The 13,394-nt window shown below is 38.6% G+C and overlaps 1 protein-coding gene across 4 annotated transcripts in view; it reads right to left on the reverse strand.

Moving 5' to 3' along the window:
* Window positions 1-13,394, reverse strand: part of LOC121507855 (E3 SUMO-protein ligase PIAS1-like) — a 116,662-nt gene that overhangs the window by 18,724 nt on the left and 84,544 nt on the right. For all 4 annotated transcript variants that reach the window (XM_041784229.1, XM_041784237.1, XM_041784223.1 and 1 more), the window contains exons 3-10: window positions 11,101-11,185; window positions 10,856-10,994; window positions 10,616-10,750; window positions 8,714-8,819; window positions 5,556-5,629; window positions 5,096-5,256; window positions 1,923-2,059; window positions 1,340-1,574 (exon numbers count right to left, since the gene is read on the reverse strand). In XM_041784229.1, coding sequence (XP_041640163.1) covers window positions 1,340-1,574; window positions 1,923-2,059; window positions 5,096-5,256; window positions 5,556-5,629; window positions 8,714-8,819; window positions 10,616-10,750; window positions 10,856-10,994; window positions 11,101-11,185 — 1,072 coding nt within the window. The remainder of the gene's footprint in view (window positions 1-1,339; window positions 1,575-1,922; window positions 2,060-5,095; window positions 5,257-5,555; window positions 5,630-8,713; window positions 8,820-10,615; window positions 10,751-10,855; window positions 10,995-11,100; window positions 11,186-13,394) is intronic.

Here is a 13,394-nt window from a genome sequence, read left to right on the forward strand (position 1 = left end):
AGCAGATTTCTTCTATGCTGAAAAACGCAGTTTTACATGTTATGAAAATAACAAAAGCATTACAGCTGGTAAGGCTGTTCAAGTTTTGCAAAACTGCTCAAGCTCTGTCATTTGGAACAGGAATTAGGTGTGAACAGCATTTTTCAAGTCCAGCCACAAATGCTCTATTGGATTGAGGCCTGGACTTTGACTCGGCCACTCCTGAACTTTCACCTTGTTGTCTTCGAACCATTTCTGTGTAGCTTTTGTTGTATGCTTTGGGTCATTATCCTGCTGGAAAATAAATCTTCTTCCAAGCCATAGTTCTCTTGCACACCAGAAAAAAATTGCCCTCCAGGATTTTCCTATAGTTTGCCATGTTCATTTTACCCTCTACCTTTACAATCCTTCCAGGGCCGACTGCTGAGAAGCATTCCCACAGCATGATGCTGCCACCACCATGCTTCACAGTGGGGATTGTGTGTTTGTATTGATGTACAGAATTTGGAGTCCGCCAAACATAGCATCCTGTCTGATGGCCAAAAATCACCATTTTGGTCTCATCAGACCAAAGAACTTTCTTCCACTTGACCATGAAGTCGTCCACATGCCTTTTGGTGAACTCTAGTCCAGATTTAATCTGAGTTTTCTCTTTGCCACTCTACCATAAAGCGTTGACTAGTGAAGAACCCAGGCAATGGCTGTTGTATGTAGATGCTGAAGCTCATAAGTCCTTCAGAGTAGTCACAGGTGTCTTGGTGGCCCCTCTCACTAGTCTCCTTCTGACACAGTACCTCAGTTTGTTAGGACGGCCTGATCAAGGCAGGTTTACATGTGCCAATACTGTTTAACCTGTGGCTGGACCTTCAAGACCAGGTTGAATTAGGTCAGTCACTTTAAAGGGGATGAAAATGTATGCAAACACTTATTTTATATTACAATTTTTTCATCTAATTGACTTGACTTTGTAGAAATCTATTGTCACTTTGACATTCATGTTTGTCTAAAAAGCCAAAATATATTGACCATGATTAATTTATAAAATCAAAAGCGTAAAACATCCAGGAGGACACTTTTTATAGGCACTGTACATCTATACATCTAGTTTAAATTTCAAAAGGAGATAAGATGAAGAGCCTCCTCACTGAGATCTTCCTCATGTTGTTGATGTAATATAAAACATAAAAACATACTTGTGAGCCAAAATGCTTAAACTCATGAATTATTTACCATCTAGATAAAAAAAACTGCCCTTGTGAGCAGATGAAATGAGCCTTATTTCCATATTTAAAGCAACAAAAAATGTGCTTGGAGATAGATGTAATCATAGCCTTGTATGTGTGTGTTGTTTGTGTCTGACCCTTTGTTGATGATGGGCGGTGAGGTCGGGGACAAAGAGGGGCACGCTCTTTTGGGTGGAGGAGGGAGTGGAGGCTGTGGCGGCGGAGGGGGTGAATCCTGTCCTTCATCTTCTGACGAGCTGTCGAGCGTCAAGTCGATAACCTCCACCTTTTTGCTGTTGCTGCTGTCGCTGTTGCTGTGGCTGGACGATGAGGATCTCCGCTGATCTGAGCTCGCAGACGTCCGACACGAACCTGCAGAACAGCACCAACATGAACTTTAATTTAGAACTTTGTGATTTTCTGAGACTGTAAAATAAAAATGAAAACACTACTTTGATGACAGCCAACATTGACGAATTTCCCTTGCTGCTGTGTGAGATACAGCATGTTTGTTACTATGGAGACAGGCAGTTTACTCTATGGCTTTATGATTGATGCCTAACCAAATTAAAACTGTCAATGCATAAACATAGAGGGGAGGGGATGTATACACTAGCTCCCTCTCTTCTTACGTGTCTCTTTAATCCTCATTTAATTACTCCCAGCTCTCTCTCTCACTGCCTTCATGGAAAAGAAACCTTTCTTTTTTTCCCGTCTCACCATCCAGCCCGTTATTGTAGGAGGCAGAGGAGACCTCCTGAACTTCCTTCTTAGACCTCATGGGGGCCCAGCTGCCATCCTCCTTAAACTGGATCTCGTCACAGTCCATGCAGCTGTTCAGGATCTCCACGAAAAGCCTGAAACAAACACACACGTCATGCACAAACACAGCCGAGACAACGTACACAAACACACAGAATTTTAGTGTTTTTCTTTTTTTTTATTTAAATAAAGACAGAGGAGAGTGGAAAAGACCCTTCACTTCTAATGATTTCTTAGAAACAAAGTTTACTCTAAACAGGCTAATGTCAACACTGCTCTGCAAAGGTCTCTCTGCATAAAACTCATTCATGTCTAAGAGGAAAACTCCAATAAAAGTCTTTCATTTTATTTTATACACTCACTACATGCAGGCAAGTTTACAAACATTATTTACACATTTTTAGTATTGCACAGTTTATTCTGTGACTCTAAACAGAATTTATCTGCTTTCTTCCAAAGGGGATCTATGGCACTGTGGTTATCTTTTTTACCCCTCTTTAAATCTTTATCTATTTTCAATATTAATTTCTGTTTTTTTTTTTTTTCAGCTTTATTCCATCGCCTTGTTCTTTTGTGTAATATTATCTTTTGTACTGTATTTAAGAGATCTGATTTTGCTGATATCTGGTGATTCAGACATAGAACTCCAGTCCTTAAAACACATTCTAAAGCTCAAAGAAAAACAAAGAAACACAACTCAATCCTTGGAACACTTTTTTAAGCCTAAGGATGAAAAAAAACAAAGACCTCTGCTGACGCAGGTCTGTTGATCCTGCCTCAAAGTCCACAAATGTATTCATACATACCGCCAATATTGAAGGCAGATATACAGTGCATTCAGAAAGTATCCAGGCCCCCTTCACTTTTTTCCCTCAGCTATCATAGAGTTTTTGCACACTCTAAGAGGGCTTTCATGTGTTTTGAATTGAGGAGAAGCTTTTGTTCTCTGCCATAAAGCCAGGGCTGCAGTGATGTTTGTCCTTCTGGATTTTTGTCCCATCTCCACACAGGATTTCTGGGACCTTCCTCCCCGATTGCTCAGTTTGGCCTGACAACCAGCTCTTGGGAAGAGTCCTGGTTGTGCCACAGTCCTCTTGGGAACCTTCAGTGCAGCAGATTTTTTTTTAGGCTTCCCCAGATCTGTGCCTTTTAACAATCCTGTCTCTGAGCTCTGCAGGCAGTTCCTTTGACCTCATGGCTTGGTTTTTGCTCTGATATCATTTTAGCTGTGAGGTCTTCTATAGAGACGTCTGTGCCTTTTCAATCATATCCAATCAATTACATTTACAACAGGTGGTGCACTAGAACTAAATTTTAAGTGTTATTGCAAAGTTTCTGAATACTTGTGACATTTCAGTTTTCTAATTCTTCATAAATCTGCCAAAAAATAAATAAATAAATAAATCAAATTCTCTTCTAACTTTGTCATGATTGGGTACTGAGTTTAGATTCATGAGAATATAAATGAATCTAAATGACAGTAGCATCAGGCTGCATCATAAAGAAATTGACAAAAGTGAAGGGGTCTGAATACGTTCTGAATGCACTGCAGACTAACCACATATTTGCAGAAATGTTTGCATCTGCTGATACCCATGTCATGCAGATAATATGGTAAATGCCCTAATTGTGTTATTGTAAAGCTCTAAATAAGTAAAACTTTTTTCATGTAAAATTTAACTTAATTTAATCCCTTAAAGCCTGAAAACACATATTGTAGCCAGATAATTCTCATTTTTGGAACTGAAATGTTTATTTAAATTTCTACTGAAATAAAAAAGAAAAACAAAAAATTTCCATGAAATTTAACATATAGATTTTTTGCATCTCACTTGATACGCTAGGTGTTTCTGGTAACTGATAATAACTGGCATTTTTTATCATTTATCAGATTGTATTCAGAAGTGTTTTTTAGTAATTTATTGATCATATTGACTAGATAGAGGCATCATAAAAGTATGTATCAAAATACAACAGGCTTAAAGAGGTTAATTATCTACTGAAAAAAAAAAAAACTGTTTTTGGACCGTATAAAAGGCTGAACATGATGACATTTAAACAACTTGTGTGTCTTTCAGTAAAATACAACTTCAACTTGCTATATTTTTTGTATGAAGATAATGTTTTTGTATTGCTTTGATAAAATTATGACAAAAATATTTCTATCAGTTTTGTCGGTGCCTTAATTTGGAACAGACACAAGGAATCAGTAGGGCTTGCTCATGTACTAGGAGAAAACTTTCACGGACCAGCACCTCTAAGGCTCACTCATTAACACATTAAACTAAGTTAGAAGCCTGTTTAAAGGGTGCTGGTGGCAGAGTGGTTATGTTTCTGCACTGATTGAACTGAGGTTGTTATCCTCATCACAGGCAGCCCAGGTTCAAATCAGTCCTTTGGCTCCTGACCTGTAGTTACAACTCACTTTCTCTTCCCCCTTTTTCTCTCACTCTCATGTCTCTACGATAAGGCAAAAAAAAAAAAAATCTTATACAATAAGAAGTTTGTTATTCTGTAGTCACATATAGAGATAAAGATTGTTAATTTTTATTGATATTGATACCCTTCTTGATACTTATCAATCTGAGTCCTGAACGATACATCAGTTTTATATCCCTCAAATACAAACACATTCCTCATGTTTACAGCTAAATTTTTTTGTGACATTTGAACACATCATGGCCTATAAGATACAGTTGTCTAATTTACTGAGTCATTTTTTTTCATTTTAGTTTGTTAGTGCACAATTTATTTTAGTTAGCTTTCTATTTTGTAAAATGTAGTTTTATTCAATTTTAGTTTCATCTATGACTTTTACACTTTAGTTTCAGTTTAACTATAATAACCCTGGAAGGGTCTGCATATTGGTTTGATGCTGATGTGTCCCAAAACCAGAGAGCAAATGCTCTTTTACTTTTGTGTTTGAAAACATGTTCAATGGCACGTAGCGTTAATATAAAACCAAAAGCTTGATGGTTCTTTGCTTGTTACCTTTGATACCTTTTCAACATCACAACTGCGTTTATACACCATGACATGCCCTGAGACCGCCCCCCCTCAACATCCAGAAAGGACATCCTTCACACTATTTCCATATTGACAATATGAATATGGGGAGTTGGATGACATACCCGTCGATGATGAGATGCTCATAGGGGGCCTTTTTGTCACACACAGGACACACCCAGGTGGGTTTCTTCTCATTCATCTGGATGTAGAGTGTGGCGTCAAAGCACTGCAGGTGGGAGCATGTCAGTGCTCGGCATGGGATCATCAGCCGCATCTTCCCCAGCTGCAGAGTGTGCACACATATGTAGTCATAGCATGAAGAGCACATAAAGATATATATACGTATACATGTAAACACGCAGCAGGGATGGAGAGCATAGACGACGTATAAATGTCACAATCACAGGGGGCATACATGTGAAGATGATTAGAGATGAGAAGGATGGTGGCTCATGTGCACAGACATAAAGATGCACAGACATGTTGAGACAAGCACCAAGGAAAAAAAAAGAAAAAGAAAAAATGGACAGACATGTCTTGGCATGACTGACAGGAATTCCTGAAGAAAAGAAGGATGTTTACCGGGCAGAGCAGTGACACCCGAAGGCTGGTCGTGGCTATTTCACTGTCTGGGTCTGCGGTTAGTTTCTCTTTGACTGCGGGAGAAAAGTAAAACACACAGTTTGAGAGAGAGAGAAGAGAGAGAGTAAGGTTAAGTTTCCCACTTCAGACTGCTATTCTTTCACTTCTTTCAGGATGGTCCTGAATTAGCAGCACATAAGAGCTCTTGATGCAGTGTAGAGTTCACCAAATCCACTTTCCTAAACATGTATTGATAGATATTAAAGTATGTTTAACATTTGCTGTTCATTCAAAGTGTAAAGCTGTTTACCCCTAAATCGGTTAACATTTAAACCAAAAGAGAACAAGCTCTGTGAAGGGTAACTAAAGTAGGACTCCCTAGCTCATAACACAGTTTCAAACTCTCCTGAACACACCACCACCAAGTTATCTATGTGAACCTGAGACAAAAATTTGAGGGACAAAAAACTGAATTTACCTAAAGCTTTTCAATTTCAAAACATCCACTATACACAGAATCAAGAACTGTCCTCAAGAATAACATTTCCAAGCAAATTTTTCACTCTTTTTCCATCACTGGGTCACAAACGCACACATAGGTTATATTTAGATCAACAGTGTATGATTAAATTTGCCCAGATTGCAACCCTTTCTCTGCAAAATTAAGGACATCATCCAGGGACTGTGCTGAGTAAATTCCAAGTTGAAAATATATAAACATCACATGTTAAAAGCATTAATTGTACATTAAAATGGACTGTGATTCTTAGTCTCCTTTTATTTTCCTGAAATGAAGCCAGAATATCCCTCTGACAGGTGCTGACATGTTGTGCAAAGATCCCTCAGGTTGGTGCAGACCACAGCAGAACAGATTCTTGTTTGGAGCAGACTCTCATAGTTATGGAAAGTTTCACCACTGAATTGTAAAATTTACTTATGTTATTGGGTTCCTTTAGGGATGCACAACATTGTGGGCATGATACTGGTATCAGCAAATATTAAAATTTCTGCTGATATTCACAACTCGTGTTTTGGCTATAAAAATCTACCTATATCATTTGAAAATTGGGCTGGCTGGAGAGTAAGCTTGTGGAGTTTTAGGCTGGACCAACAGACCTTCATCAGCTTAAGTCTTTTAATTTATTCATCATCAGCCCTTAGACTTTTAAGTGTGTTTTAAGGACTGAAGTTTAAGGTCTGAAATACATTTAGATATCTGTATCAATAAGGATCACCTGAAATTATTTGGTAAATATTGTTATATGCGCGAATCCAGAATTGTGCATCCCTATTTCCCTTCCATCCACCCTGTATTCTGCTAATCCAGCTGAGATTGCTGCAAGGTAACACGTTTGTTGACATAGCTATAAGTCATGGCACAACACCCTAAAAAATAATTCAAGAGCTGAGTAAATGTAACAGTTATATTAAGGTATTCTAACTTATTCTTACTTCATAAAACCAATGAACATCATTATTGTGGGTTAAAATGATCAATATTCTTGAGAAAAACATAAAACATGAATCTTTGACTGAAATATACATATATAAAGTAAGTTGATTCAATGAAAAGAAATGATGGTTTGACTGACAGATTAAATTGTTTAAATATCTGTAATAATTTCTGTGTGTTTCAATAATATATGAGTATAAACTATGAAAAATCATTAGTTTTAAGAACCAAAAATATTAGACATTTCCACTCAGTGCAGACATAATTGAAAATATAAGTTAGATTTACTCATTATTAATGATTTATATTACTTAATCCCAAAGCTTTGAAATCTACTCAATATTTTAGAATGTCAAATGTTTCACTAATTTAATTAAGGAAAGTGCAGTGTATTTTTAGAGTGTACATACTGTCTATTTTCTCATGAAATAGCTATCCACAAAAATGTTGCTGCAACTCTCTCCTCTGCTGCTTAGTTCATGTTTGAATCTGCACTCTATAAGGTGTATTTAGCAAACCATAAACCAATATTGTTTGATGATAAATTCACCAAAAAAGGCAAAAAAGCTGTTAAAAATGGTCTTCCTGGGTCACACTGTGATCCCAGAATGTTTTAACCCATCACGCCAGATAGATGATGTCATGCAGCCATGTCAAAGGATATATTTCACGTTAATTAGGGAAACCTCCCATACAAAGCCTTTGGGAAGGGCAGGACTTCAGAAAATTCTCGGAAGGGGATGGACGAAATGTTCTGTCTGTCACATTCATTATGGGCCAATCAGAGCAACAAGGCAAAATGAGGTAGCATGTGTGAGCAGCTCCACTAGTAATGAATAGTGGAGCTTGCTGGTGGATCAAACTCATGCCGAGTCCGGTTGGAAAAATGCTAAAACATCTTCCCTGCCAAGAAAAGCTTTTAGTTTGGCTCTCTGCTACACTGGCAGAAGCTACTGCTATCTACCTCCAGTACAACCAAACCTAGAACGTAGCATCTGCCTCATTCTTCTTGAATGACACTCATTAGTCAGGTCCCTTTTCAGACCGTGCACAAATGTTTAGATTGGAGCTTTGCAAGATGGAGCTGCCTGATGACTTATCGACTGAAGTTTTGCTGAAGCAGGAGGGGTGGGCAGAGTGAAGCTTTGCGTCCCAACTGGACTTGGAAATGTCTACAAGCAGTAAAAAAACGCCAGCTTTCAGTAACAGTTCCAGACTACTTTTGTAGTGGTCTTTGAAGTAACAACCATTTGTAGTAGTTGCTTTTAAATAATTTAGACATTTCAGTGTGAAAATTCTACATATAGCACCTTTAAAGTTTGACCCCTATACCATCTGTTAACATGGAGGCGTGTTTATGCCCAGCAGCCGGTCAGTTAGTAGACCCCTGACTCTGGCTGTACTCCAATCCTGCTGATGCTTATTTCATCCTGATATACAGTCTATGGTTGAAAGACACCGGGGACTGATAAATAAAACTAGGGATTGTTATGCTGCCCAAAGCTGAGTGTGTAGCCTGTCTCGACTCAGAGGAATATATTAGCAATCATAAAAACACTGAATCTTTTAGGGATTTTGTCTCCAAAGAAGATCTGTCATGGCAGCTGAACACATTGCAGACTAATAAGGTCAACACTGGCCTTTAAATATTGATCCTGCATTCTGAGTTTATGAACAAAGGAAAAAAAGAGACTTAAGTCCTTACTGAGAGCTCTGGAGTGGTCTGGGTTTCTGATTCCTTTAGCTCGTAGTCTCTGTAACAGCACTGTGGAGGACTGCTGCTTCACCAAGTACACTGCCATGGAGTAACTCTGTAGACACACATAGACAGAATACAGAAATGTCAGAATAATGCAGAAACACTTTAAATTCCACATGTACTCACACTGTGCTAAGTGGTGCCTGAGCTCTGGGCCGAACACAAGAGGAGGTGATTCAAGGTCACTCAAAGCTCTGCTGCTCAGAGACTAATTTAACGTCACTCAGTAAATATTTTGAGCAAATATTGTCATACATATGGGCAGGTTTTCCATGAAATTATGGATTTACACTTTTCTTGCTCCGCTCTGTTTAAACCTCATGGAAGATTCTCTTCACTTTTTTTAAATGAATAACATCTGCAGGTTTTTATACCTCACCATCAGATTGTTTCTTTTATGCAGCTTCTTGCTTTATTTCTTATTATTTTTATCCCTCATCTTCTTTCACCTCTCAGCCTCCTGTTGTATCAAACAGCACTGAGACGAGCTAACTGGCTTCATTTTAGCTAAAGGGTAATGAGTGTCAGTGACTACTGTCAGCTAGCTTTCATTTTCAGTGTCCAGCTTTGATTTGTTTTTTTGTCTTTTTTTTTAAATTGACAGCATTAAAACCTACCTCACAGAGGTAGGTTGATGCAAAAAGGTGGAGTGTTGCTATGGATCTGCCTAGCAGTAGTTACTCCTTTTTCACTCCAAAATGACAACATACACCAAACCCCAGGGGGCCCTGGCCACTGGGAACCACTCCTTTAGTACAATATTGCCTTTTTTCAAGATGTAAACCCATTTCATTAAAACAGAAGTACATTTTTAGGTAATGATAACAATGTGGAAGGAACACTGAAGTAACTTTTGAAACTGATATCAGCTATCAGCATGCCACAAAAAAGAGGGAAGAAACTTTGACCACTGAGAGGAAAAAAGTAGAATGATTGAGAAATGACGTAAAAAATGAGAAAAAATGGTTGAAAATTGTTTTAAAAAATAATGGCAAAAATGGTTACAAGTGGCAAAAAAGTAGAGAACATGGGTCAAAAGTGGTAATGACGAAAAAAATGAGTTAAAAGGAGCAATATGATGTTAACAGTTGGAACAAATTGACAGAAATGGGTTAAAAGGGGTGACAAGGTACTAAAAGTGGCAAAAAAGCAGTGAAAATGGGTTAAAAGTGGCAAAAAAGTAGGGAAAATTGGTTGATGGGGCAATGAGGTGTTAAAAGTGTAAAATAAAGCAGGAAAAATTGGTTAAAAGTGGTTAGAAGTTGTTAAAAGTGGCAAAAAAATCAGTGAAAATTGGTTGAAGGGGTAATGAGTTGTTAAGAGTTTAAAAAAAAAGTAGTGAAAATGGATTAAAAGTGGCAATGAGGTGTTATAAGTGGCAACTAAAGCGGTGAAAATGGGTTAAAAGTGGCAATATGATGTTAACAGTGGCAAAAAAGTATTAAAAAAAGGATAAAAAAAAGTGGCAATAAAGTGGTGAAAATATGTGGAAAAAGTGTTGAAATTAGTTAAACAGTGGCATGGTTAAACAATTTCAACATCAGATCCATAATAGTTTGACAAACTTTTCTGCTCCAAATGATGTAACTTTTAGCCAGGATGCTAGCACCTATGCTACTCGTCCAACACACATGTACTGACATTGTAATTTAATCATAACTTGGGACGGCAAATTCGGTGGGTTTTTCAGGGGCTCAGCCAATCCTGTGGGCAGGCCTGAACACATCTAAACCAGAACATCATCAGTGAAGAGTGATAAGAAAGATATAAAACAAGCACACTCTTAGAGCTGGGGATTCAATCAGCCAACACTCGTTCATCTTAAAACTGTGACACTCTGGTTCTCACCCTTCCAATCTCAGCGGTCCACGACACCACAATAGTATTAGGAACTGTGGTGGACAATCTGACCAGTGAGGTAATGTTGATGGGCCGGCTGGGCCGCTTGGGCTCAACGCCGTTTTTGGTTGGAGGAAGATAACCCTGGAAAAGACAAGAAAATGAATGAACAGTCATTGTTTTTCAGTTCCTATACTCATCACGAAAAACCCAACCATGCGAGATGGTTGTTAGAGCAGAGCTCCTCACCGGCAGGTTACATGGCTTCCCGTTGACTTTCACGCACAGATTGGGAGGAAAATGATCTTCCTGAGGACAGCTTGTCTCTGACAGGCAAAACCGCAGCTGGACTTGAACCGAGAAGTCACATTTGTTCCCCGAGATGTCCCTTTGAGCACAGAAACAAATTTATCACCACACATCTGCAGGAGGAATGCACATTTATAAATAATTTATGAAAGAGTCCTGCACTAATGGAGTCATGTTCATCTTACATTGAGCTGCTGATCTGCTGGACTTGCTGTGGCGTTAATGCAAAGGCGAAACATGTCTCCTGAAATCTCTGGCTGTTGTCTGATGCTGCAGACAAAAACAGAGAGAAAAGGACAGAGATTTTTAATGACTGGTAAACTCCACAAAGTTAAACTGCAACAAAATGTTGGCAAACTATTAAAAAACTGTTGCCCTAAGACAGCAACACAAGAGAAAATGTCTAATAAAATATTGAGTTAATTATGGGTTTAACCTCCTGACAAAACATCTGCATAAAATAAAGAACAAAAGGTGGAGAAATGTGTGCACAGCAGTATCCCTGGGAGTCTCCTGCACAAACATAATGTGAACCTGGTAGGCATCAAATTAGGAAAAACTCAAGAACACCTGGATGACAAAACCAGACCACCTCACACAGGGGTGAAGAAGAAGAAAACGTGTGCATACGCCTGTGTGTGTGCTCTATTTTTAGGCCCACTGAGAGGTGCTGGAAATAACTGGTGCTACTAACCCAGCCTCCTTTAAAGAGACAGCAAGTTCACAAAGACGAGAAATAAAGTTTGTGTGTACACGTTAGAATGAGGTCAGAAAGAAACAAGAAGCTGTGAGCTGTAATTACAACGGTTTTGAATTTTTATATAAAATTTAAAAATCTGTGGAAATATTTCTTAATTTATTACTCTTCCTGAGAGTTGGAGCAAAAGATAAGAGACACCCTCATGTCTGTTTTCACAGAAGCTTAAGGTGAGGGAGGGATTAGCTTAGCTTAGTATAAAGACTGAGATCAATGAGAGATGACTGGTCTGGTTCTTTACTGTGGATTTATCATAGGTACATAAAAATAAATTTAAAAATATGGTTTTCTAGTTGAAAGCACATCCATATTAATGGACAGTTTATAATTTTGACAAAACTAACAAGGTTAATCACACACCGTCAAACCAAAGGTGCATACAGCATTTTTCCAGTATTTTGAACAGTGTTGGATCTTTTTCTTAGTTAGGCTTTGAGACATCCTTGGGTCGATCAGAGTTGATAGTCATGTTTATCGTTGCTGTGGATAAACTGGATGCTATGTCAAAGACTGCAACATAAACACACAAGACCTGCTACTGTAAGCTGCTGTTCTGTTGCTGTACCTCATTCATGCTTTGTGCTGCTTTCCTGTGATGCACCATGATTAGTCTCTCATCATCTGCCCAGTGTGACAACACCAGATATTTCCCAGCCCTGTAGAGACCTCCTGATTAGCATCGGCTATCTTTGCTGCTTACTTCTTATTTTGAAAAGAGAGGTCTTTTTAAAGGTCACATATTTTACCCTTTTAAGACAAGTTTATATTGGTCTCAAAGGTTCCCAAAACATGTCTGTGAAGTTTGTTGCTGAAAAAACACTCCAGTATTGGATTTTTGCATGTCTAAAAACCCCCCTGTTTCAGCCCTGCTCAGAATGAGCTGTTTCTGTGTCTGTGGCTTTAAATGTTAATGAGCTGTCTGACTCCACCATTGACCACGCCATCCCAGGAAATAGATGTGGCTTAATGGATGTGGCTCTCTTGAGGAGGACAGGAAGAGGAGGGCGGAACTTTCCTCTAAGCAGGGAGGGCAAACCGAGGGCGGTCCAAAATCCTCACATGACATCATGGGGGAAAAATCTGAGAACGGCTTGCTTCAGCACACATTTTCTGAAAAATGGAGAGGGGGTGGGGGGGGGCGGGGTCTCTGATTCTTGTGGAAGATTGTGGACAGGCCAGGGGCACATTTTTGTCTCAGAAAAGCCTGAAAAGTGTATTCTTATCATATGTGACCTTTCACTAGAACCTCATTCCATAAAGTGTATTAATAAACCATGATAATGAGGGGGGAGAGCTGTTGAGAGTGGCCTTCCTGGTTCACACTGCAAGATATTCAAAAAACAACATTCATTAATTCCTTGAAGCACCAACCAGGCTACTCTTAACTGTTCTCACTCCTGTGATATTCCTCTATGAAATAAATACATCTTTTGGGGTCCAGTTTATTATTAAACAGACAAAAAGGAATAAGAATTGGAATGGGTGGAATGAGCAGGACATCTCTACTTGTCACGTTTTGTTATTGTTTTGATTGAGATCTGCTGGAGGCAGAGTTTACATATTATGATGCATACACTCACTCATCTGGCCCCATAGTTTTCCATTCTTATCTCAAAAGGATTAGAGTACAGCAAAGGATTGGAAGATACAGCAAAATCCTTATCTATGACATAATTGTGCATGTGAGTTTACTACTTACGCTTTATAACATGTGTGACTTTA

The sequence above is a fragment of the Cheilinus undulatus genome, linkage group 1 (genome assembly GCF_018320785.1).
Source record: "Cheilinus undulatus linkage group 1, ASM1832078v1, whole genome shotgun sequence".
Classification (NCBI taxonomy): domain Eukaryota; kingdom Metazoa; phylum Chordata; class Actinopteri; order Labriformes; family Labridae; genus Cheilinus; species Cheilinus undulatus.